This window comes from Salvelinus fontinalis, chromosome 7 (assembly GCF_029448725.1).
Source record: "Salvelinus fontinalis isolate EN_2023a chromosome 7, ASM2944872v1, whole genome shotgun sequence".
NCBI classification, from domain to species: Eukaryota; Metazoa; Chordata; class Actinopteri; order Salmoniformes; family Salmonidae; genus Salvelinus; species Salvelinus fontinalis.
In genome coordinates this window covers 30,578,882-30,603,966 of record NC_074671.1, presented here as the reverse complement: position 1 = coordinate 30,603,966, position 25,085 = coordinate 30,578,882, and the positions used below count along the sequence as shown (strand labels likewise).

The 25,085-nt window shown below is 43.5% G+C and overlaps 1 protein-coding gene across 1 annotated transcript in view; it reads right to left on the bottom strand.

The window, feature by feature from the left end:
- LOC129859387 (phosphatidate phosphatase LPIN2-like) overlaps positions 1 to 25,085 on the bottom strand; it is a 49,699-nt gene that overhangs the window by 7,416 nt on the left and 17,198 nt on the right. The window contains exons 2-12 of the mRNA XM_055929114.1: positions 17,166 to 17,366; positions 12,516 to 12,617; positions 8,664 to 8,977; positions 8,349 to 8,465; positions 7,704 to 7,827; positions 7,110 to 7,611; positions 5,180 to 5,282; positions 4,841 to 5,028; positions 4,446 to 4,539; positions 344 to 413; positions 174 to 257 (exon numbers count right to left, since the gene is read on the bottom strand). Coding sequence (XP_055785089.1) covers positions 174 to 257; positions 344 to 413; positions 4,446 to 4,539; positions 4,841 to 5,028; positions 5,180 to 5,282; positions 7,110 to 7,611; positions 7,704 to 7,827; positions 8,349 to 8,465; positions 8,664 to 8,977; positions 12,516 to 12,617; positions 17,166 to 17,357 — 1,890 coding nt within the window. The 5' untranslated portion in view covers positions 17,358 to 17,366. The remainder of the gene's footprint in view (positions 1 to 173; positions 258 to 343; positions 414 to 4,445; positions 4,540 to 4,840; positions 5,029 to 5,179; positions 5,283 to 7,109; positions 7,612 to 7,703; positions 7,828 to 8,348; positions 8,466 to 8,663; positions 8,978 to 12,515; positions 12,618 to 17,165; positions 17,367 to 25,085) is intronic.

The following is a 25,085-nucleotide window of genomic DNA, read 5'->3' as shown; positions in this document are numbered from 1 at the left end:
TAAATCAGTCCCTGATTGGAGAGGAACAATGAAAAAACACAGTGTAACTGGCTTCGAGGTCCAGAGTTGAGTTTGAGAGCCCTATATAGTGCACTACTTTTGTGCACAGCCTTATTGGACCTAAGTAGTACACTGTATAAGGAATAGGGTACCATTTGGGATGCATCCCCTACCTGTTTGACGCTGCTCTTCCTCCAGAACCACCAGCGGCCGGACTTCTTAGGCATCTTCTCTTTCACCCACGCCTCCTCTGTGGCCTTAGATACACATGAAGTATTTATGAGTACATGCACAGAATGTTGAAGTTCTAACATACATTAATAATGCATAACATGTGATCTACCTTGGGCAGGTTCTTCTGGAAAGCTTGCATACTTAGTATCAATGGAGCTGCCAATGTCCAGTTGTAATATCTGTATAAATAATAATAAAAAATAATATATATACAGTGGGGAGAACAAGTATTTGATACACTGCCGATTTTGCAGGTTTTCCTACTTACAAAGCATGTAGAGGTCTGTAATTTTTATCATAGGTACACTTCAACTGTGAGACGGAATCTAAAACAAAAATCCAGAAAATCACATTGTATGATTTTTAAGTAATTAATTTGCATTTTATTGCATGACATAAGTATTTGATCACCTACCAACCAGTAAGAATTCCAGCTCTCACAGACCTAGTTAGTTTTTCTTTAAGAAGCCCTCCTGTTCTCCACTCATTACCAGTATTAACTGCACCTGTTTGAACTCGTTACCTGTATAAAAGACACCTGTCCACACACTCAATCAAACAGACTCCAACCTCTCCACAATGGCCAAGACCAGAGAGCTGTGTAAGGACATCAGGGATGAAATTGTAGACCTGCACAAGGCTGGGATGGGCTACAGGACAATAGGCAAGCAGCTTGGTGAGAAGGCAACAACTGTTGGCGCAATTATTAGAAAATGGAAGAAGTTCAAGATGACGGTCAATCACCCTCGGTCTGGGGCTCCATGCAAGATCTCACCTCGAGGGGCATCAATGATCATGAGGAAGGTGAGGGATCAGCCTAGAACTACATGGCAGGACCTGGTCAATGACCTGAAGAGAGCTGGGACCACAGTCTCAAAGAAAACCATTAGTAACACACTACCCCGTCATGGATTAAAATCCTGCAGCGCACGCAAGGTCCCCCTGCTCAAGCCAGCGCATGTCCAGGCCCGTCTGAAGTTTGCCAATGACCATCTTGATGATCCAGAGGAGGAATGGGAGAAGGCCATGTGGTCTGATGAGACAAAAATAAAGCTTTTTGGTCTAAACTCCACTCGCCGTGTTTGGAGGAAGAAGAAGGATGAGTACAACCCCAAGAACACCATCCCAACCGTGAAGCATGGAGGTGGAAACATCATTCTTTGGGGATGCTTTTCTGCAAAGGGGACAGGACGACTGCACCATATTGAGGGGAGGATGGATGAGGCCATGTATCGCGAGATCTTGGCCAACAATCTCCTTCCCTCAGTAAGAGCATTGAAGATGGGTCGTGGCTGGGTCTTCCAGCATGACAACGACCCGAAACACACAGCCAGGGCAACTAAGGAGTGGCTCCGTAAGAAGCATCTCAAGATCCTGGAGTGGCCTAGCCAGTCTCCAGACCTGAACCCAATAGAAAATCTTTGGAGGGAGCTGAAAGTCCGTATTGCCCAGCGACAGCCCCGAAACCTGAAGGATCTGGAGAAGGTCTCTATGGAGGAGTGGGCCAAAATCCCTGCTGCAGTGTGTGCAAACCTGGTCAAGAACTACAGGAAACGTATGATCTCTGTAATCGCAAACAAAGGTTTCTGTACCAAATATTAAGTTCTGCTTTTCTGATGTATCAAATACTTATGTCATGCAATAAAATGCAAATTAATTACTTAAAAATCATACAATGTGATTTTCTGGATTTTTGTTTTAGATTCCGTCTCTCACAGTTGAAGTGTATCTATGATAAAAATTACAGACCTCTACATGCTTTGTAAGTAGGAAAACCTGCAAAATCGGCAGTGTATCAAATACTTATTCTCCCCACTGTATATAGTGCCTTCAGAAAGTATTCATATCCCTTGACTAATTCCACATTTTGTTGTGTTACAGCCTGAATTCTCATTAATCTACACACAATACCTTATGACAAAGCGGATAAAATAAAATAAAAACTTCCACTTTTTAACCCAATTTTGTCACGAATTTAGTGACATCCAATTGGTAGTTACAGTCTTGTCCCATCGCTGGAACTCCTGTACAGACTCTGGAGAGGCGAAGGTCGAGAGCCATGTGTCCTCCGAAACACGACCCTGCCACGCAGCACTGCTTCTTGACACATTGCTCGCTTAACCCGGAAGCCAGCGGCGCCAATGTGTCAGAGTAAACGGCTGCACCACTCGAGAGGCGGAAACTTGTTTTTAGATTTTTTTTCAAATATATTGAAGTATTCACACCCCTGAGTCAATACATGTTAGAATCACTTTTGGCAGCAATTATAGCTGTGAGTCTTTCTGAGTAAGTCTCTAAGAGCTTTGCACATCTGGATTGTACAATACTTACACATTATTCTTTGAAAGATTCTTCAAGCTCTGTCAAGTTGGTTGTTGATCATTGCTAGACTGTCATTTTCAAGTCTTGCCATAGATTTTCAAGCCGATTTAAGTCAAAACTGTAAGTAGGCCACTCAGAAACATTCAACGTCATTTTAGTAAGCAACTCCAATGTATATTTGGCCTGCTGAATGGTGAATTTTCCTCCCAGTGTCCATTGGAAAGCAGACTGAAGCAGGTTGTCCTCGAGGATTTTGCCTGTGCTTGGCACTAATCCGTTTCTTTTTATCCTAGAAAACTCCCTAGTCCTTGCCGATACGCATATCATGATGCAGCCACTACCATGCTTGAAAATATGAGGAATGGTACTCAGTGATGTGTTGTGTTGGATTTGCCCCAAACACTTTGTATTCAGGACATAAAGTTAATTTCTTTGCCACATTTTTTTCAGTTTTACTTTAGTGCTTTATTGCAAACACGATGCATGTTTTGGAATATTTTATTCTGTACAGGCTTCCTTTTCACTCTGTTAATTAGGTTAGTATTGTGGAGTAACCACAATGTTGTTGATCCATCCTCAGTTTTCTCATATCACTGCCATTAAACTCTGTAACTGTTTTAAAGTCACCTTTGGCCTGCTGTTGAAATTCCTCAGCGGTGTCCTTCCTCTCCGGCAACTGAGTTAGGAAGGATGGCTGTATGTTTGTAGTGACTGGTTGCAGCTCAGTTGGTAGAGCATGGTGCTTACAACACTAGGGTTATGGGTTCATTTCCCACAGGGGGCCAGTAAAAAGAAGAATGACAATATATTCACTCACTACATTGAGTTGTTCTGGATAGGAGTGACAATCATTTGTATGTATTAATAAAATATCCAAAGTGTAATTAATAACTTCACCATGCTCAAAGGGATATTCAATGTGAGCTTTTCTATATTTTTACCCATCTACCAATAGTTGGCCTTCTTTGTGAGGCATTGTAAAACCTCCCTGTTCTTTGTGGTTGAATCTGTGTTTGAAATTCACTGCTTGACTGTGGGACCTTACAGATCATTTTATGTGTGTTATTGCACACAGAGTGAGTCCATGCAATGTATTCTCGGAGGACCTGAGCCCTAGGACCATGCCTCAGGACTACCTGGCATGATGACTCCTTGTTGTCCCCAGTCCACCTGACCGTGCTGCTGCTCCAGTTTCAACTGTTCTGCCTGTGGCTATGGAACCCTGACCTGTTCACTGTGATTACTATTATTTGACCATGCTGGTCATTTATGAACATTTGAACATCTTGGCCATGTTCTGTTATAATCTCCACCCGGCACAGCCAGAAGAGGACTGGCCACCCATCATAGCCTGGTTCCTCTCTAGGTTTCTTCCTAGGTTTTGGCCTTTCTAGGGAGTTTTTCCTAGCCACCATGCTTCTACACCTGCATTGCTTGCTGTTTGGGGTTTTAGGCTGGGTTTCTGTACAGCACTTTGATATATCAGCTGATGTAAGAAGGGCTATATAAATACATTTGATTTGATTATGTGACTTGTTGAGCACATTTTTACTCGTGAATTTATTTAGGCTTGCCATAACAAAGTGGTTGATATGCTAGACATTTCATTTTTTTTATTAATTTGCAAAAACATAATTCCACTTTGACATTATGGGATATTGTGTTTAAGCGAGTGACGCAAAATCTCAATTTAATCAATTTTAAATTCAGGCTGTAAATTTGGAAAAGTCAAGGGGTGTGAATACTTTCTGAAGGAACTGTATAATAATACAATTGTGATTAGTTCAAGGAAATCTACAAATTGTGATCTTCTGTTCAAAATGTCAGTCTAAGAATTAGTATGATGCAGTAATATTAATTAGTATGAGTAGGACGGCTGAACTACTCACCGGTTTGAAATTCTAACAACCAAATTGGGATTGTCGATGATTGCTGGATTTTCAGCAAATTCATTATATGTGATGATGTGCTCCATGAATTTCTCTGCAATAAAAGTATGATAGCATTTGCATCTTCAAGGTATCCTAATCTGCTCATCATTATAGCATATCTATTGTCATATAATATAATATTACACATTATTATTTGTGGCATTGTGAGTAACAGTGTACTAGTTAGTTATTTGCATACTTATCAAAGTGAAGCCCTAGGTTGTATCCCAAATGGCACCCTATTCCCTACAGTGCCTGGCCAAAAGTAGTGCACTATATAGGAAATAGGGTGAAATTTAGGACACATCCCTAGTCACTATAACATAACACTTACATACAGTAGGACACCTTACCTTTGGATATTTCAGAGTTCTCTCCGACCCCTCCACAGAGAGACAGGGTGATGTCTGGTAGATCCCCAGCAGAGTCAGACAGACACTCTGTCCCGCTGTCGGCCGCTGCACTGCCCACAGACTGGGGAGACTGGGACCCATCGCAACGGCCAACCTCCACCCAGTGCTTAGGGATGGTCTCGGACTCACTGCAACACACACACACGCAACCACAGACTGGTCAGTCACTGCAACACAACTCTATTGTCCCTGGTCAAAAGTAGTGCGTTATAAAGGGAATACTGTGCCTATAAAGGGAATAGGGCTTCAATACATGGGATGAAAGGCATGATGGGGTACCTCTTGGGAGCTAAGTAGCGCGCAACGACGTCAGGCTCCATAGCATTCAGGTCGTCCAGGTAGATATCCTCAGGCCCCTGGTGCTGACTCCTCTTCCTCACACCTTCGTCACACACAGACGAATAATCAGAATTCACTTAAACCACTCACAGCCCAATTCAGCCCGAGTGTGCATCCTAAATGGTACCCTAGTGCACTACTTTTGACCAGCTCTCTAGACAAAAATAGTGCACTATAGAAAATAGGCTGCCATTAGAGACACAGACTGAGAGAGTGGCAAGTGAGAACTTCCCAGACCTCACAGAGCAAAGCACATCTTTCATGTTAGCGATCTCTGACACACTGCTCTACCAAACACTGTCCGGGTGTAGTCAATAAAACTGTCTGAACCCTTAAGGCTAGCGCACATAGCACCGAATGTGGATCAAATTTTTGTCTGCTGATCGTTCAGCGCGCTGTGTTTTAGGGACCACCAGCTGTAGACCTTTGACTGACGACATTATCACACAATATTACATGTAAAATTGGTGCACATTCAAATTTAGGCAGGCACTCTGTTCAGAGGTTCTAAGTACTCTCGGTCGGGTCATTCCTATTGTGATGTGTCTTTTCTGTACCCAGGAAATACCATTTCTTATTTGGTGTAAAATGTGGATTCCAAAAGGCTTTACCTTAAAAATAACAAAATATGGATCTTGAAAGGGAATTTGATCAATTTCTAAGACTTTTTTTCAGCGAATGTAGGAGTTTTTGCCATGTTCCCGGGTTATTATTCATCAACTTCCACGAGCCATAAAATTATGAATTATAAAATACTTAATCTTTCATCACTGTTTTATAGACCTAGTTAAATTCTCTCTCATCAATGTTTTCTTTTCATGATGTTTGTATTTATTATTTTCTGTTAGATTTTCTGTTTGTCCCTGATATCACATTCCACCCTGTTAGTTATTGTAATTCTTCTTTAAGAAAACAACCCCTTCCTTCAATGACACCACATTCAGGAAGAGTCATAATTTCTTTGGTGGGAAAACAATGCTGCAAGGCTAAATAAATACAAACACTCAGTTTGATATATTTGTCCATGTTTCATGTTGTTAGTCTATATGTCCAACTCGTAGATTTTCACCCTGTCAGGCAAAATTATAGAGAAAATTAACCAAATAAAAAAAATTAAAAAATATGTTTGATAGAGATGTTGAAATCCTGCTCACCATTATGGTAGCTCAATCTCGCTCACTCACAGAGCTGTGGCTAATTTATGTTTATGTTCTACCCTGTTAGGATTATGCATTATGTATTATGTACCTGACAGGTTGGAAAATGCACCTAAAATATGTTGCCCCAAAATATTTTCTGAAAGCCAAACATGTCTTTTTTCTGATATATTATATATTTTTCTGATATACTCCCCCCCCCCCCCCCCCCCAAATGTTATGAGGTCTGGTAGGAATGACCCGGCCAGCACACGCTATTGGTGTGTCTGAGGCCTTACTCATGACTAAGCCATTTTCTCTCTGTTGCCATCAGACCATTCTGTAGTGATAGAGCTATGAGGCACTTAAAATAAGGGACATAAAACATCATATGGGGGACATAAAACATCAAATAGAGGACATAAAAGTAACGTAAAGCATTTGTTCATACTAGCTGTCATTAACAACTGGGGGCTATGGAATGCCATCATCCGGCACATTGTGCTGCCGTAAGCAAGTAGGCCGTCATTGAAAATAAGAATTTGTTCTTAACTGACTTGCCTAGTTAAATAAAGGTAAAATAAATAAATAAATAAATAAAAGACAAAATCCTTATAAATTGCCTAGATCATGTGTTATACTTGATCAATAAGCTATTTATATAAACCGTCTATGCATACTTTCGATTTGGTTTTTTAAATACTTTCGGTTGCTATTTAAAGTACAATTAGTACCTCTCCTCTTGGAGGGGGAGTCAGTCTTGGAGCCGATGGACCCCAGGTCCCCGGCCATGCAACTGGCCCCACCGGCAGTAGAGCCACTGTCCCTCTGGCTGGAATCAAGCACACTGGGAGGAGTGGAAGTCCAAGGGCCCCTCCGTTCAGGCTTGGACTGGATACAGAGGTCTGGACTGGGCTCCGACGTTAGAGCACCTGGTTCTGGTTTAAGGGGACACGGTTCAGGTTGGGGTGGGCAATGGTCATGAATAGGTTTGGGGGGATGATGGGGTTCCGATAGAGAGTCGGGTGAGTGGTGTTTGGAGCTGAGGGTATTTTGTTTGGGGGTCCGGGGCTCTGGTTTGACGATGGCAGGTCCACACACCGGGTCCAGAGAGGTGTGCAGGCCCCCAGCCTCCACCTCCATGGCCTCAGAGCTGAGAATGACCCTGAAGTGTGTGCTCTCTGACGGTGTGATAGTCATCGTCTTAGGCAGCTCCGAGGGCTCTTTCTTACTGACCTGGACAAGAGTCAATATGAAATCAGTTTGGCATGTTTCCATCTCTATATAGGGAATGCAGTGCCATTTGAAACACAAGATCTAGGCCTTACCCTGGTGGATTCTGGGAACTCTCCCCAGGACCACTGCATGTGTGACTCTGCTCTGAGCATGCTTTCTGATAACTTCACCATCAGCTCCGAGTCGCTCTTTGGAGATATGGGCTCTGACAGGGATCTGTTACAATCGAGAAAACAGCACAACACTTACACAACATGTATTCACAGCTCCACAGGACTATTCTATCAATGTTCTGCTACCATTTTAATTCTTATCTACCTAAGCTGAGATTCAATCGAAGGCGTGTTATAGAGCAATACACTGGACATCTGACTATGCGCCTTTTAAGATAACTGAAGCTTGAGCCGACGTCAGGGACATTACCTTCAAAATTAAAGGCTCATTGACGGCTGTCCAGTGTACTGCTCTATAACACACCTTAGATCAGTGCTCTCCAACCGTGTTCCTGGAGAACTACCCTCCTGTAAGTGTTCAATCGAACCCTAGTTGTAACTAACCTGATTCAGCTTATTAACCAGCTATTTATTAGAATCAGGTGTGCTAGATTAACTACGTTTTCTTTTTTGTTAAGTCCTAAGGAAATAAAAATCTTCCTAATGACCCGGACTGTTTGCATGATTTGTGTAAATATTTGAATAGGAAGTTATTGACTGAGCGACTGAGTGAGGGGGTCATACCTGTGGCTGTCGCTGGGAGACCAGTCTCCATCAGAGAAGGGGTAGCTGTCCAAGGAGTGGAGGGTAGGGTGCTGCCTGTGTTCCACTGTGTCCTTCACTGTAGAGAACAAGGGAGCCCTGAGGGAATGAAGAATATCCCCCATTGACCACAGTATTAACACTCCCTATCCTCTACACACACTGTGCTGAGCAGACCCACCCAGACCCAACCTGAGTGTACGGAGTCCCGTCAGCCCACTCTGTGTGTCCCATTAGCTGGGGGGGGGGGGGGTCAGCATCTAGGGGAAACTTCACCCTACTCCTCTGTTCATTTACCTGCCGTTGTTTTGTGTACCGTGCTCCTCGTCTGAGCTCAGTTCACAGACCTCCTCACCACCAGCAGTGGAGGCCTGTTGCTCCTCCTTCCGGGGGTCTGCTTTGTGCTTCTTCCTACGTCTCTTCTTCTTCTTCCCTGCTGTGGTGCTGGAGGTAAGGAGGGGGGTGGAGGAGGAGGCTGGGTTTTGTGAGTCCCCCTGGGGCGGCTGCAGCCCACCCTCCAGGCCCGACTCCCCAGCTCTGGACTCTCTGTCCCTCCCCAGAGCCTCCTCTGTGGGGATTGGCGACGTCACAAGGTGGGCAGGGATTATCTCCTGGGTCGGGGTGACAAAGACACGACGAGTCACAACAAGATCACGTTATAGACTACGTCCCCAATGGCACCCTATCCCTTACGTGGTGCACTACTTTTGCTCAAAAGAAGTGCACGTTTTAGGCAATAGGGAGTCATTTGGGACACAAACACAGTCAGTAATAAGCTGTGTCAACAGTGGTTGTCATGAAACCGATAAAAAAACTCACATTATGCTGCTCGGTTTTGTCACGTTCCTGACCTGTTTTCTGTTGTTTTGTATGTGTGTGATGGTCAGGGCGTGAGTTTTGGGTGGGCAGTCTATGTTTTCCATTTCTATGTTGGTTTTTGGTTGCATGGTATGGTTCTTAATTAGAGGCAGGTGTTTTGCGTTTTCCTCTAATTGAGAGTCATATTAAGGTAGGAGGTTCTCACTGTTTGTTTGTGGGTGATTGTCACTGTGTCTGTGTTTGTTGCACCACACGGTACTGTCTCGTCTCGGTCGTTCCTGTTTATGTGTTCCTCGTTTCATGTAAGTTCATAGTTTAGGTCTGTCTAGTTCGTTTTGTTGTTTTGTAAAATTATTCAAGTGTTCTTCGTGTGTTTAGTTTCGTCTTGTTAAATAAAGTTCATTATGTATTCACAACCCCCTGCGCCTTGGTCAACTCACTCACCGAGAGAGAGCCGTTACAGAATCACCCACCAAACCCAGATCAAGCAGCGGGTTAACGGACAGCAACGACAGCAGCAGTGGGAAAAGGAGGATTGGACATGGGAAGAGATCCTGGACGGTAAAGGACCCTGGGCAGAGCCAGTGGAGTGTCGCCGCCCCAAAGCGGAGCAGGAGGCATCGAAAGCGGAGAGGCGACGTTATGAGGAGGCAGCACGGAAGCAAGGCTGGAAGCCCGCAAGTACTACCCTAAAATTTCTTGGGGGGAGGCTAAGAGGTAGTGGGCCGAGGGCAGGTAGGAGACCTGCGCCCACTTCCCAGGCTAACCGTGGAGAGCGGGAGTACGGGCAGACGCCGTGTTACGCAGTAGAGCGCACGGTGTCTCCTGTACGGGTGCATAGCCCAGTGCGGGTTATTCCACCTCCCCGCACTGGTAGGGCTAGATTGGGCATTGAGCCAAATGTCATGAGGCCGGCCCTACATATCTGGCCACCAGTACGTCTCCTTGGGCCGGCTTACATGGCACCAGCCTTACGCATGGTGTCCCCGGTTCGCCAACACAGCCCAGTACGGGTTATTCCACCTCCCCGCACTGGACGGGCTACGGGGAGCATGCAACCAGGTAAGGTTGGGCAGGCTCAGTGCTCAAGGGAGCCAATACGCCTGCACGGTCCGGTATTTCCGGCGCTACCTCCTCGCCCCAGCCCAGTACCGCCAGTGCGTTTTAAGAGCCCTGTTCCTCCTCCACGCACTCTCCCTATGGTGCGTGTCTCCAGCCCAGTGCCTCCAGTTCCGGCACCACGCACTAAGCCATCTGTGCGTCTCCAGAGCCCTGTACGCACTGTTCCTTCTCCCCGCACTCGCCCTGAGGTGCGTGCCCTCAGCCCGGTACCTCCAGTTCCGGTACCACGCACCAGGCCTATAGTGCGCTTCGAGAGGTCAGTGCGCCCTGTTCCTGCTCCCCGCACTAGCCTTGAAGTGCGTGCCGTCATCCCGGTACCTCCAGTTCCGGCACCACGCACCAGGCCTACTGTGCGCCTCAGCAGGGCAGAGTCGGCCGTCTGCCCAACGCCTTCTGCACTGCCTGTCTGCCCAGCGCCGTCTGAGCCATCTGTCTGCCCAGCGCCGTCTGAGCCATCTGTCTGCCCAGCGTCGTCTGAGCCATCTGTCTGCCCAGCGCCGTCTGAGCCATCTGTCTGCCCAGCGCCGTCTGAGCCATCTGTCTGCCCAGCGCCGTCTGAGCCATCTGTCTGCCCAGCGCCGTCTGAGCCATCTGTCTGCCCAGCGCCGTCTGAGCCATCCGTCTGCCCAGCGCCTTCTGAGCCATCCGTCTGCCCAGCGCCTTCTGAGCCATCCGTCTGCCCAGCGCCTTCTGAGCCATCCGTCTGCCCAGCGCCTTCTGAGCCATCCGTCTGCCCAGCGCCTTCTGAGCCATCCGTCTGCACAGCGCCTTTAGAGCCGCCCGTCTGTCCCGAGCCATTAGAGCCGCCCGTCAGTCAGGAGCCGCTAGAGCCGTCCGTCAGTCAGGAGCTGCCAGAGCCGCCAGCCAGTCAGGAGCTGCCAGAGCCGCCAGCCAGTCAGGAGCTGCCAGAGCCGCCAGCCAGTCAGGAGCTGCCAGAGCCGCCAGCCAGTCAGGAGCTGCCAGAGCCGCCAGCCAGTCAGGAGCTGCCAGAGCCGCCAGCCAGTCAGGAGCTGCCCTACAGTCATGAGCTGCCCTACAGTCATGAGCTGCCCTACAGTCATGAGCTGCCCTACAGTCATGAGCTGCCTTACAGTCATGAGCTGCCTTACAGTCATGAGCTGCCCTACAGTCATGAGCTGCCCTACAGTCATGAGCTGCCCTACAGTCATGAGCTGCCCTACAGTCATGAGCTGCCCTACAGTCATGAGCTGCCCTACAGTCATGAGCTGCCCCACAGTCAGGAGCTGTCCCTCAGCCCGGACCTGCCAGAGTCCCTCAGCCCGGACCTGCCAGAGTCCCTCAGCCCGGACCTGCCAGAGTCCCTCAGCCCGGACCTGCCAGAGTCCCTCAGCCCGGACCTGCCAGAGTCCCTCAGCCAGGACCTGCCAGAGTCCCTCAGCCAGGACCTGCCAGAGTCCCTCAGCCAGGACCTGCCAGAGTCCCTCAGCCAGGACCTGCCAGAGTCCCTCAGCCAGGACCTGCCAGAGTCCCTCAGCCAGGACCTGCCAGAGTCCCTCAGCCAGGACCTGCCGCCCCTTATCCCGGTGCTGCCCCTTATCCCGGTGCTGCCCCTTATCCCGGTGCTGCCCCTTCATTTAGGTGGTTTTAGTTGGAGGGTGGTCATTGGGAGGGGAATACAGAAGCGGGGAGTGACTATGGTGGTGTGGGGACAGCGTCCGGAGCCTGAGCCACCACCGTGGTCAGATGCCCACCCAGACCCTCCCCTGGACTTTGTGCTGGTGCGCCCGGCGTTCGCACCTTGAGGGGGGGTTCTGTCACGTTCCTGACCTGTTTTCTGTTGTTTTGTATGCGTGTGATGGTCAGGGCGTGAGTTTTGGGTGGGCAGTCCATGTTTTCCATTTCTATGTTGGTTTTGGGTTGCCTGGTATGGCTCTTAATTAGAGGCAGGTGTTTTGCGTTTTCCTCTAATTGAGAGTCATATTAAGGTAGGAGGTTCTCACTGTTTGTTTGTGGGTGATTGTCACTGTGTCTGTGTTTGTTGCACCACACGGTACTGTCTCGTCTCGTTCGTTCGGTCGTTCCTGTTTATGTGTTCCTCGTTTCATGTAAGTTCATAGTTCAGGTCTGTCTAGTTCGTTTTGTTGTTTTGTAAAATTATTCAAGTGTTCTTCGTGTGTTTAGTTTCGTCTTGTTAAATAAAGTTCATTATGTATTCACAACCCGCTGCGCCTTGGTCAACTCACTCACCGAGAGAGAGCCGTTACAGGTTTCCTGAACAAAGAAGGCCTCTCCGTTGTCCCCCAGCTTCATGTGCAACTCCACTGGTTCTCCATTGATCTCAATGTCAATCTGCAGAGGGAAAGGACAGGTCAGGCATCCATTTATGGAAGAACTCTGGGGCCATATGTATGAAGCGTCTCAGACTACGAGTGCTGATTTAGGATCAGTATTGCCCATGGACAGGGGGGCACTCCTACTCCAAGAAGCTTGATACATACAACCTTTATAATAACCAAGGCATTTATATTGAACAAAAATATTAAAATGCAACATGCAACAATTTCAAAGATTTTACTGAGTTAGAGTTCATATAAGGAAATCAGTAAATTGAAACAAATTCATCTGGTGTGACCACCATTTGCCTCATGCAGCGTGACACGTCTGATCAGGCTGTTGATTGTGGTCTGTGGAATGTTGTCCCACTCCTCTTCAATGCTGTGAAACTGGAACACACTGTCGTACACGTTGATCCAAAGCATCCCAAACTTGCTCAATGGGTGACACGTCTGGTGAGTATGCAGGCCGTGGAAGAACTGGTACATTTTCAGCTTCCAGGAATTGTGCAGAGATCCTTGCGACATGGCGCCTTGCATTACCATGCTGAATTACACTGCTGCTACTCGCTGTTTATTATCTATGCATAGTCACTTTACAAATGACCTTGACTAACCTGTACCCCCGCACATTGACTCGGTACCGGTACCCTCTGTATATAGCCTCCTATTGTTATGTACATTTATTGTGTTACTTTTTGATTGATTCGATTTTTTTGACTTGAGTTTATTTAGTAAATGTTTTATAAACTTTATTTCTTGAACTGCATTGTTGGTTAAGGGCAGGTAAGTAAGCATTTCACGGTATTGTATTCGGCACATGTGACAAATAACATTTGATTTGATTTGAAACATGAGGTGATGGCGGCGGATGAATGGCATGACAATGGGCCTCAGGATCTCATCACAGTATTTCTGGGCATTCAAATTCACATTGATAAAATACAATTGTGTTTGCTGTCTGTAGCTAATGGCTGCCCATACCATAACCCCCACCGCCACCATGGGGAACTCTGTTCACAATGTTGACATCAGAAAACCGCTCGCCCACACGACACCAAACACGTGGTCTGCGGTTGTGAGGCCAGTTGGACGTACTGCGAAATTATCTAAAATGATGTTGGAGGCGGCTTGTGGTAGAGAAATGAATATTCAATTCTCTAGCAACAGCTCAGGTGGACAATCCTGCAGTCATCATGCCAATTGCACACTCCCTCAAAACTTAAGACATTTGTGGCATTGTGTTGTGTGACAAAACTGCACATTTTAGAGTGGCCTTTTATTGTCTCAGCACAAGGTGCACCTGTGTAATAATAATGATGTTTAATCAGCTTCTTGATATGCCACACCTGTCAGGTGGATGGATTATCTTGGCAAAGGAGAAATGCTCACTAACAGGGATGTAAACCAAAAAACAATATTAAGTTAAATATACTTTTTGTGCATACGGAACATTTCTGGGATGTTTTCTTTCAGCTCATGAAACATGGGACCAACACTTTACATGTTGCGTTTATATTTTTTGTTCAGTGTATAAATAGTTCGCTCACAATGTTCAGTACCAGTCAAAAGTTTTGACACACCTACTCATTCAAGGGTTTTTCTTAATTTTTTAAAACTATTTTCTACATTGTAGAATAATAGTGAAGACTTCAAAAATATGAAATAACATATGGAATCATGTAGTAAAAATATATTTTATATTTGAGATTCTTCAAAGTAGCCACCCTTTTCTTGATGACAGATTTGCACACACTTGTCATTCTCTTAACCAGCTTCATGAGGTAGTCACCTGGTATGCATTTCAATTAACAGGTGTGCCTTGCTAAAAGCTAATTTGTGGAATTTCTTTCCTTCTTAATGCGCCAATCAGTTGTGTTGTGACAAGGTAGGGATGGTATACAGAAGATAGCCCTATTTGGTTTTATCTCAAATAAGCAAAGAGAAATGACAGTCCATCATTACTTTAAGGCATGAAGGTCAGTCAATGCGGAAAATTTGAAGAACTTCTAAAGTTTCTTCAAGTGCAGTCGCAAAAACCATCAAGCGCTATGATGAAACTGGCGCTCATGAGGACCGCTCTCATAACTGTACCTCAGATTGCAGCCCAAATAAATGCTTCACAGAGTTCAAGTACCAGACACATCTCAACATTAACTGTTCAGAGGAGACTGAGTGAATCAGGCCTTCATGGTCGAATTGCTGCAAAGAAACCATTACTAAAGGACACAACAATAAGAAGAGAATTGCTTGGGCCAAGAAACACGAGCAATGGACATTAGACCAATAGAAATATGTCCTTTGGTCTGATGAGTCCAAATTTGAGATTTTTAGTTCCAACTGCCGTGTCTTTGGAGACGCGGAGTATGTGAACGGATGATCTCCGCATGTGTGGTTCCTACCTTGAAGGAGGTGTGATAGTGTGGGGGTGATTTGCTGGTGACACTGTCAGTGATTTATTTAGAATTCAAGGCACACTTAACCAGCCTTAACACTTAACCAACCACAGCATTCTGCAGCGATACGCCATCCCATCTGGTTTGCATTTAGTGGGACTATCATTTGTTTTTCAACAGGACAATGACCCAAAACACACCTCCAGGCTATGTAAGGGCTATTTGACCAAGAAGGAGAGTGATGGAGTGCCGCATCAGATGACCGGGCTTCCACAGTCACCCGACCTCAACCCAATTGAGATGGTTTGGAATGAGTTGGACTGCAGAGCGAAGGAAAAGCAGCCAACAAGTGCTCAGCATATGTGGGAACTCCTTTAAGACTGTTGAAAAAGCATTCCTCATGAAGCTGGTTGAGAGAATGCCAAGACTGTGCAAAGCTGTCATCAAGGGAAAGGGTGGCTACTTTAAAGAATCTAAAATCTAAAATATATTTTGATTTGTTTAACACTCTTTTGGTTACTACATGATTCCATATGTGTTATTTCATAGTTTTGATGTCTTCACTATTATTCTACAATGTGGAAAATAGTAAAAATAAGAAAAACCCTTGAATGAGTAGGTGTATCCAAACTTTTGACTGGTACTGTATTAGTGTGTTTGCGTCAGCAAGACCACTGTAAATATTCAACATACTTATTATTGTGTGCTTGCATGCACAAAACAACAATGTGCTGTATGTAGACTAACACCATGATATGGTTAATGAAAGCAAACTGGGCCAGATGATTACCTGCTTGCAGTCTTAGGCTGTGTTTACACAGGCAGCACAATTCAGATTATTAAACATCTGATGTGAAAAGAACTGATGTGATTGGTCAAAAGACAATTAGTGGAAAAAACATCATAATTGGGCTACCTGTGTAGATGCCGCCATAGGTCTCTGGTCAAAAGAAATGCACTATGTAGGAAATAGGATGCCACTTGGGACACAGACTGAGCGATAATGGTCTGTTTCAGTAAAGGAATGAAATGTTAAATGTTTTATGTAAAGGATAAAAAACATGTATGTCCATCAATAATACAACCAGTGAAGTAGCTATATGAGTTTTCAAAGGATCTTATAAAAGATAGCATCATCACCAAATCCATTGCCTGATGCTGAGTCAATCCTCCCACACTGTTACGTCACATTCCTCTCTGTACTGTATCAAGGCCATCTCTCCTCCGCTATGCAGAGGAATATCTAAAACTGTGTTGCCATAGTGACTGAGGCGAGCGGTAGCAGTAGGGGCACAGTAGGGGTGGTACTCCTCCTGTCTGTGTCCCAAATGACACCCTATTACTTATTTAGTTCACTACTTTTGACCAGATCCCTGGTCAAAAGCAGTGCACTAAATAGGGAATCGGGTGCCATTTGAGATGCAACCCCAGTGTCTTGGGGATGATGAGCTGGGCTGGTCGTCCTCCCCCCATTCACTCTCAATTGCTCTCTCAGAAGGACTTCTTAATACCTGGATCTGTGTCAGGCAACATGAAAGGGCCCTAATTACACGTCAGTAATGGATGTGATAGAGCGAAAAAACAAATGGAACCCTGTCATACTAAACTGCCATTACATACCTAGACAAAGGTACTTGACCCTAGTTGCTCTGGATAAGAGCTTCTGCTAAAAATGTAAAATGGGTGGGTTTAGCTCTGGGAATTTTTTCACTAGGGTTACAAAATCCCGTTAACTTTCCCAAAATTCCCATGTTTTTCAGAAATCCTGGTTGGAGGATTCTGTATTTCCTGCTTATTCCCTCCTAATTCTAGGAACCTTAAATGTTTTGCTAAATGATTGGAATTTTGCATCCCTACCTACCTATCACTGCAAGCGTTTTGGTCTGGAAATATTAGAGACCCACCTGTTGGCCGCAGTAACAAAATTGTTGGTTCTCAAAGATGATCTTATTAAAAAATATATATGTCCTTTATCTTTTCTATGTAATTTATATCTGGTTTTAGTCATATAAGTTTACACTGAAAACGTTTTTACATCCTGAAAATAATTTTCTAAATATTTTTTTGTTTTTTTTTGTTTACTGTTTGGACATAGGCGGCACAAAAAAACTATTTTTCTATGCAGAAAAAACCCTGACCTCTCTTTCCAAAATATACTCCGCACTCACAACTTTCTCCTTGGAGCGCAGCACTCCCAGTTTCCCGAAGCGTACATGGAAGGGGGAGCAGTGGAAGGTCCCGTCAGGCTGTCTGACCACCACCACGTCGATGCAGCCTGACAGTGTGGCCTGGTTAATGCCCTTATACAGCTCCTTCACTGTCACCAACACCTGGCCTGCCAGCTGGCCCACGTAGTTCATGGTGTCTACCTGTGGATAACACACACACAAAACCAAATGTAAAACTTAAATATAACATTTACATAAGTATTCAGACCCTTTACTCAGTACTTTGTTGAAGCACCTTTGGCAGCGATTACAGCATCGAGTCTTCTTGGGTGCCACACTTGTAGTTGGTTGTAATTTTGGGTAGAGCAGACCTTTCCATATTTTTTGTTAGCTGCATGTATGACATAACTCCACCAGTCATATTTATGATATAATTTACAAAGATTATTACATTCATTTTTTAAATGTATGATTTTTTTATCAATTAGTATATTTGAGTTTAACCACAAATATTTGTTGTATTATTTATTCTTTCTTTTCTGGTGGATTAAATAGACCAACCAACTTTCTATGGCTTGTTTAAAAATATTATTTCTTTTTCAAATAACTGAAAGTGAGAGGTTGTAATCTGAATAAAGGGACAAGGCCTTTTTTGAACATAGGGTGAGACATTCTTACTAATTTTCTATTGAACCCATTTGGATTTAAGCATAATTTTATTTATGACTGGAGCCTTTAGTGAGAGGTCTAATGCTTTAATATTTAATTATTTCTGCCCTCCGATTTCATATTCATTAAATAAATAGGCCCGTTTAATTTTGTCTGGCTTGCTGTTCCAAATAAAATTGAATATTTTTTTCTCATATAATATTACAAAAACTGTTTGCTAGGTGTAGGCAAGACCATAAGCAAGTAGGTGAACTGGGATATGACTGAACAGTTAATCAGGATGATTTTTTCCACAAATAGAAAGGTATTTATCTTTCCATGGTAGCAAGATCTTATGTATTTTTGCAAATATTTGTTACTTTGGTTTCGGTCATTTCCTTTAATGCATTCAATATTATTATTCCAGTCTTCCTGCTCTCATTGTCGGAGTGGACACATTGTTTGTAGAGTGCACAACCTATGCTACACTTGTGAGAAACAAGTTCTGGTTGACTTAATTATATTTATGAGTTTTGACAATTTAGTCATTGTCTTTTGTTTGGAACGCTCCTGTCAATGTTGAGTAAGGACGCACGCGCATAGAAGTAGGCCTATAGTCTACCTGGCCTGCGCACAAATGTAGGCATATAAATGTGCCCATTTGGGGATCTGATAGTATTTCTGATTGGCTTAACGCACCACCACTATTTTTATTTATTTTATTTAACCTTTATTTAACTAGGCAAGTCAGTTAACAACAAATTCTTATTTACAATGACGGCCTACCCTGGCCAAACCCCAACCCGGACGACGCTGTGACAATTGTGCGCCGCCCTATGGAACTCCCAATCACGACTGGTTGTGATACAGCCTGAAATCTAACCAGGATCTGTAGTGACGCCTCTAGCACTGAGATGCAGTGCCTTAGACTGCAGTGCTCTGATCCAGTAGAAACATCATAAAATAGGCTTCTTATCAGTGCTTGACTTTGACTGAAATAGGTTCCGGTACTAATTTTGGGTGATTGTACTGTTTATATTTAGGTGCAGAAGCTCCACAATACTTTTGAACTAATATTGTATAAGAGGAACAGGAGATCAAGCAGTAGAACATTTGAGGTGTCGGTACTCAGCTCTGGTGAGCTCCTGCCCAAGTCAAGCACTGCTTCTTATCCCTTGCGCAAATAGCCTACAGTTGTGTCTGTCCCGAGCTCATTGGAGCAGAAAACTTCTTGAGCAGGACCCAAGTTAATAGTTAATACAATGTTTCAAATCCGTATGCAGACAGGCCATGTGTAGCCAATGTGATTTATAGGATATTTATTTTTATCAGGATATTTTCTACTTGCAGGCTGCAATGTTTTTATTTGTAGGCTTATGTAGGATATTTTTACATAGTTGGCAATAGAAAAATAAGTGACATTTTTAGGTTCGTATCATTTTCATAACTAATCATCATTTTGATTAACCACATGACAATGATTTTGAGATATGAATATGTTGATATAAATTAAATTAAACTGTTTCACAAAAATGTGCATATGAAAACCATAACTGGCATGCAGATTGGTAGAAATGGCAAGATAAATTGGCATTCCACATAAGAAAGGTTGCCGACTCCTCGTGTAGCCTATTACCGGCAACTTCAGGAGAGTAGGCTAATGGCAGAATCTGCGAAAGCTAGCAGGAGTGGGATGAGAATAGTTGGGTCTTCTGGTTATCTCTGGCGCCCTCTTGAGGCATCAAACCGGAAGCTTAAAGCATCAGACAAGCTCAATGCATATAGGTTTTATTAAAACACATATGGTGTGTTGTGACGGCCCCTCCCTGCTCTGTCTACTGGGTTTTGCTGTGCTTACTTCCTGCAGGAGATTGGTGGGCGGAGCTGGAAGGGTCAGTAGTACTGATGGGGCACACCTGTGAAAGGTCAGCTGTGGCATATGGAAAAATCCACGTTTAAAAATTCGGAGCAATCGATTGGTCGAAAGAACAGACGACTTTCGGTCTACAAAGATTTTTTTGGGGTCGGGGACAGCGCAAATTTCTATCCATATAAATGTTCACTAGTACACTTATAATTGGTACATTGGCCTTATTAAGGAAATTGTCTATATCTTTATATTAACTCTTTTTCAGGTTGATACAGTTTGCGATAAAATGTTATAAAGAGTTCATTTCAGAAGGCTCCATTGTTAGGCTACCATTTGCGGTTTTAATGCTGTGGATGGTACCGTTCCTCCTCTTCTTTCTTAATTTTGCCAAGCAATCGTTTCCCCCACAATTTCACCTTGCTCAACATATTGTTGTTTGGATTTCAGAGCAGAAGTCTCTGCAGAGCGGGTGTTAATTATGTTATATTCAAGTTTTAAAGTGTTCAAAGTCATGGATTTTCTGTTTTAGTATTTCTAATTCTTTATGGGTCTTCTTTTTCTTATGTGAAGAGTAAGACATGATACAACCTGTCATATATGCTTTAAGAGCTTCCCAGACAACAGTTAGGCATACTTAATTATCCACACTGAACAAAAATATAAACGCAACATGTATGCTGAAATAAAAGATCACAGAAATGTTCCATAGGCACAAAACGCTTATTTCTTCTTTGCCAAGATAATCCTTCCACCTGACAGGTGTGGCATATCAAGAAGCTGATTAAACAGCATTATCATTACACAGGTGCACCTTGTGCTGGGGACAATAAAAGGACACTCTAAAATGTGCAGTTTTGTCACACAACACAATGCCACAGATGTCTCAAGTTTTGAGGGAGCATGCAATTAGCAAGCTGACTGCAGGAATGTCCACCAGAGCCATTGCCAGAGAATTGAATGTTCATTTCTCTACCATAAGCCACCTCCAATGTCATTTTAGAGAATTTGGCAGTGCGTCCAACCAGCCTCACAACCACATGTGTATGGCGTTATGTGGGCGGGCAGTTTTCTGATGTCAACGTTGTGAACAGAGTGCCCCATTGTGGCAGTGTGGTTATGGTATAGGCAGGCATAAGCTACGGACAACGAACACAATTGCATTTTATCGACGGAAATTTTAATGCACAGATATTGTGACGAGATCCTGAGGCCCATTGTCGTGCCATTCATCCGCCGCCCTCGCCTCACTATTCCTGGAAGCTGAAAATCTCCATACTCACCAGACATGTCACCCATTGAGCATGTTTGGGGTGCTCTAGATTCCACAGGCCACAATCAACAGTATGATCAACTCTATGCGAAGGACGTGTTGTGCTGCATGAGGCAAATGGTGGTCACACCAGATACTGACTGGTTTTCTGATCCACGCCTACCTTTTTTAAAAAGGTATCTGTGACTAACAAATCCATATATGTGTTACCAGTCATGTGAAATTCATAGATTAGGGCCTAATAAATGTATTTCAATTTAGTGATTTCCTTCATGAACTGTAACTCAGTAAAATCGTTGAAATTGTTGCATGTTGCGTTTATATATTTTTTTCATTATGCATTTATTTCCAAAAACATGTCTATCTAGGAATTGAGTAGGCTTGGGCAGTATACCTTATATACTGGGGTATTTGGAAATAGCCACGGGATGGTTTTTCAATACAGTCAATATCATTGAAACTATTTCTTTAAAGTGTTTCTATACATTTTAATATTTGTAGCTCCTTTAGTAAATACCTGCAGTCAACTTGTACAATACGTTAGAAGATAAAGCAGATTGCGTTCTTAATTTCACCTGTCACATAATGAACTTACAATGAAAAAGCAACGTCTTCTTTGCAAAAACTCTGCATGGCCATCATCTGTTTATCATAGAAATAATGTAGCCAGCTACATTTCCTAATGTTTTTCTTCAAGTTAATCTTGCATTTTACCGGAGAAAAGTAGGTTGACTACACCAAGAAAAGTATAGGATAAAAGTAACTACACATCAGTCAGAGCGCTGTCTGCTAATTGAATTCCATTGGTGAATTCTCATCTTGCGTGTAAAATGAAGTAATATCTTTCAATAGCAAAAAATAAAGCTGTTGGACCAAAACCGAAAGTAAAAGGCTCAAGCGCAAGTCATTCAAAACAAATCTTCGCCCTCCCCCGCATCCCATTTCTCCATAACATGGGCGGAGACTCGCGCTTGAGCCTTTTACTTTTGGTTTTGGTCCGAAAGTATCACAGCGATTTAGATGGTACAATAATTCCCTGCACTATTCATTGCTTGTTTGAGCGAACAGTGTAGAATTTTAGCAACCAGGAATTGACTGAGCGATTTCCACTACATAACCCAGCCACAAAGTCAGAACAGCTATCACATTTTGACAACATAATTTCTGGGGGCGAATATCACAACCAATCCACACTGGTGGATAAGTAATACTGTGAAACACTAAGAAGTCACTATTACTGCAGATATATCGTGGAAGGTTTTTGAAATTACAATGCAAAAAATCTAAAATAACCCGTGTAGCACCTTTAAAGAAAAGTTTACAATAACAAAGTAAATTCCTAAATATGAGTTGAGGGTAAGAGGTGGATTCTCTTTCAGTTAGATGTTTATATCGCCACAGTTCACATAGATCCATCTCTTGGATGTTAGCAAGAATATATAGCTTATACTTTTTGTGCATATGGACATTTTTGGGGATCTTTTATTTCAGCTCATGAAACATGGGAGCAACACTACATGTTGCGTTTATATTTTTGTTCAGTATAGTTTGAGTCTGTGTGTACTTACGTTTGTCCCACCGCACGGTAAAGCAACGCACGAGTTGAAAATATTGAACGCATGCGCTACACAAATCGCACCGCTGCCTAGTGCAGCACCCCCAAAGTAGCGTTGCGGACTGCTCCATTGACAATGAATGACTTCCGCTGGAACGCAATGAGTATGATGTATCTGGTGGACAAGAGGTCATATTGACTCAAGACATTTCAGATTTTTCTTTTTTATTAATTTGTAAAAATCTCGAAAAATATAATTCCACTTTGACATTATGGGGTATTGTGTGTAGGCCAGTGACACACAATCTAAATTTAATATATCTAAAATTCAGGATGTAACACAACAAAATGTGGAAAAAGTCAAGGGGTGTAAGACAATACTTTCTGAAGGCACTGTTGATGCCTTGACTTTGTCACAGCCACACGTTCAGCACATGGGAATGTGTGAAACTTACTCCTCAGCCTGAAGTGTCCCCACTTGCGCCAGTGATTAGCTAGCTTTTCACGTGGTACAGACTGGTAAGATGCTTCAGGAGGGCAGTTACTTGCCCTGGCAAAGCAGAGGTCCCGAGTTTGTGCCAGGTATGGGCCGAATCGGGAGGAAGTGGTACTCGCTACTCGCTGTTGTTGCTGAGCTTTTCATTTCAAAGCCCTTGGGAATAAACAAGACTTTGAGATTGGAATGGACTTCACCCTTTTACGTAAATCTGGGCATCTTGTTATGACCATCAAGATCCAATGAATACTGCCTGACTCAGTGTATCTGTCATAAGACAGGTCCTAATCTGAAACACACTCAAGTGACAAAAAGATAAGCAAAAAGTAACTGATAAGGCCATTGGCTGACATTATAACCAGTGGAAATACAGAGGCAATGAACATCATGGCATACAAACTTCCGTTATTATTGAGTTCTTATTAGCCAACAGGAAAAATACTTTGGCCTCATCTATTAACACCAAGTAAAACAAAAACGAAATAATTCACCCAGATGTAATGATTACTTTGCTGTACCGCAGCCTCTGAGTGCCATAGAGAATACACTGAGCACAGATTCATGATCGGATTCATATAGGCCCAATGTAGGTTATATCTCAATCTTAAAAATACTTTTTTTCTGCTGCTCCTTAACCTTGTATTTTGTTATTGCTGGCAATTCTTATCATTAATACCTCTAATATGTTTAATTGTGTTCCTACATTTCTTGATGTGCTTCTACATTTTTCAATTTAGGAGCTCACGTGCCTCTTGTAAAAAATGTCAGCGTAGAGCCAGGGCCAGATTAATGCAGGGGTTTACCGGGGCTGCCAAGAGGCATACAAAAATCACATATAAAAAAATATATAAAAAATAATATGAAGGATACAGTGCCTTTGGAAAGTATTCAGACCCCTTGATTTTTTTCACCTTTTTTTTTTTTCTTTTTTTTTACACATTACACCCTTACTCTAAAATGGATTAAAACAATAAAAAAAAAACTCATCAATCTACACACAATGCCCAATAATGACTAAGCGAAAACTTAATTTTTTTATTTGAGAAAATGTATTAAAAATTATAAACAGAAATACCTTTTTTTACTAAGTATTCAGATGCTTTACTATGAGGTGCATCCTGTTTCCATTAATCATCCTTGAGATGTTTCTACAACTTGATTGGAGTCCACCTGTGGTAAATTCAATTAATTGGACATGAATTGGAAAGGAACACACCTGTCTATATTAGGTCCCACAGTTGACAGAGAAAAAATCAAGCCATGAGTTCAAAGGAATTGTCCGTAGATCTCTGAGACAGGATTGTGACGAGGCACAGTTCTGGGGAAGAGTAACAAAACATTTCTGTAGCATTGAAAGTCCCCAAGAACACAGTGGCCCTCCATCATTCTTAAATGGAAAAAGTTTGGAACCACCAAGGCTCTTCCTAGAGCTGGCCGCCCGGCCAAACTGAGCAATCGGGGGAGAAGGGCCTTGGTCAGGGAGGTGACCAAGGCCTGATGATCACTCTGACAGAGCTCCAGAGTTCCTCTGTGGAGACGTTAAAAACTGTCAGAAGGACAATCATCTCTGCAGCACTCCACCAATCAGGCCTTTATGGTAGAGTGGCCAGATGGAAGCCACTCCTCAGTAAAAGGCACATGACAGCCTGCTTGGAGTTTGCTAAAAGGCACCTAAAGACTCTCAGACTATGAGAAACAAGATTCTCTGGTCTGATTAAACCAAGATTGAATTATTTGGCCTGAATGCCTAGCGTCACGTCTGGAGGAAACCTGGCACCATTCCTATGGTGAAGCATAATGCTCTTTGGGGATGTTTTTTAGCGGCAGGGACTGGGCGACTAGTCAGGATCAAGGAAAAGATGAACAGAGCAAAGTACAGAGAGATCCTTGTTGAAAACCTGCTCCAGAGTGCTTATGACCTCAGACTGGGGCGAAGGTTCACCTTCCAACAGGACAATGATCCTAAGCACACAGCCAAGACAACGCAGGAGTGTCCTTGAGTGGCCCAACCAGAGCCCGGACTTGAACACGATCGAACATCTCTGGAGAGACCTGAAAATAGCTGTGCAGTGATGCTCCCC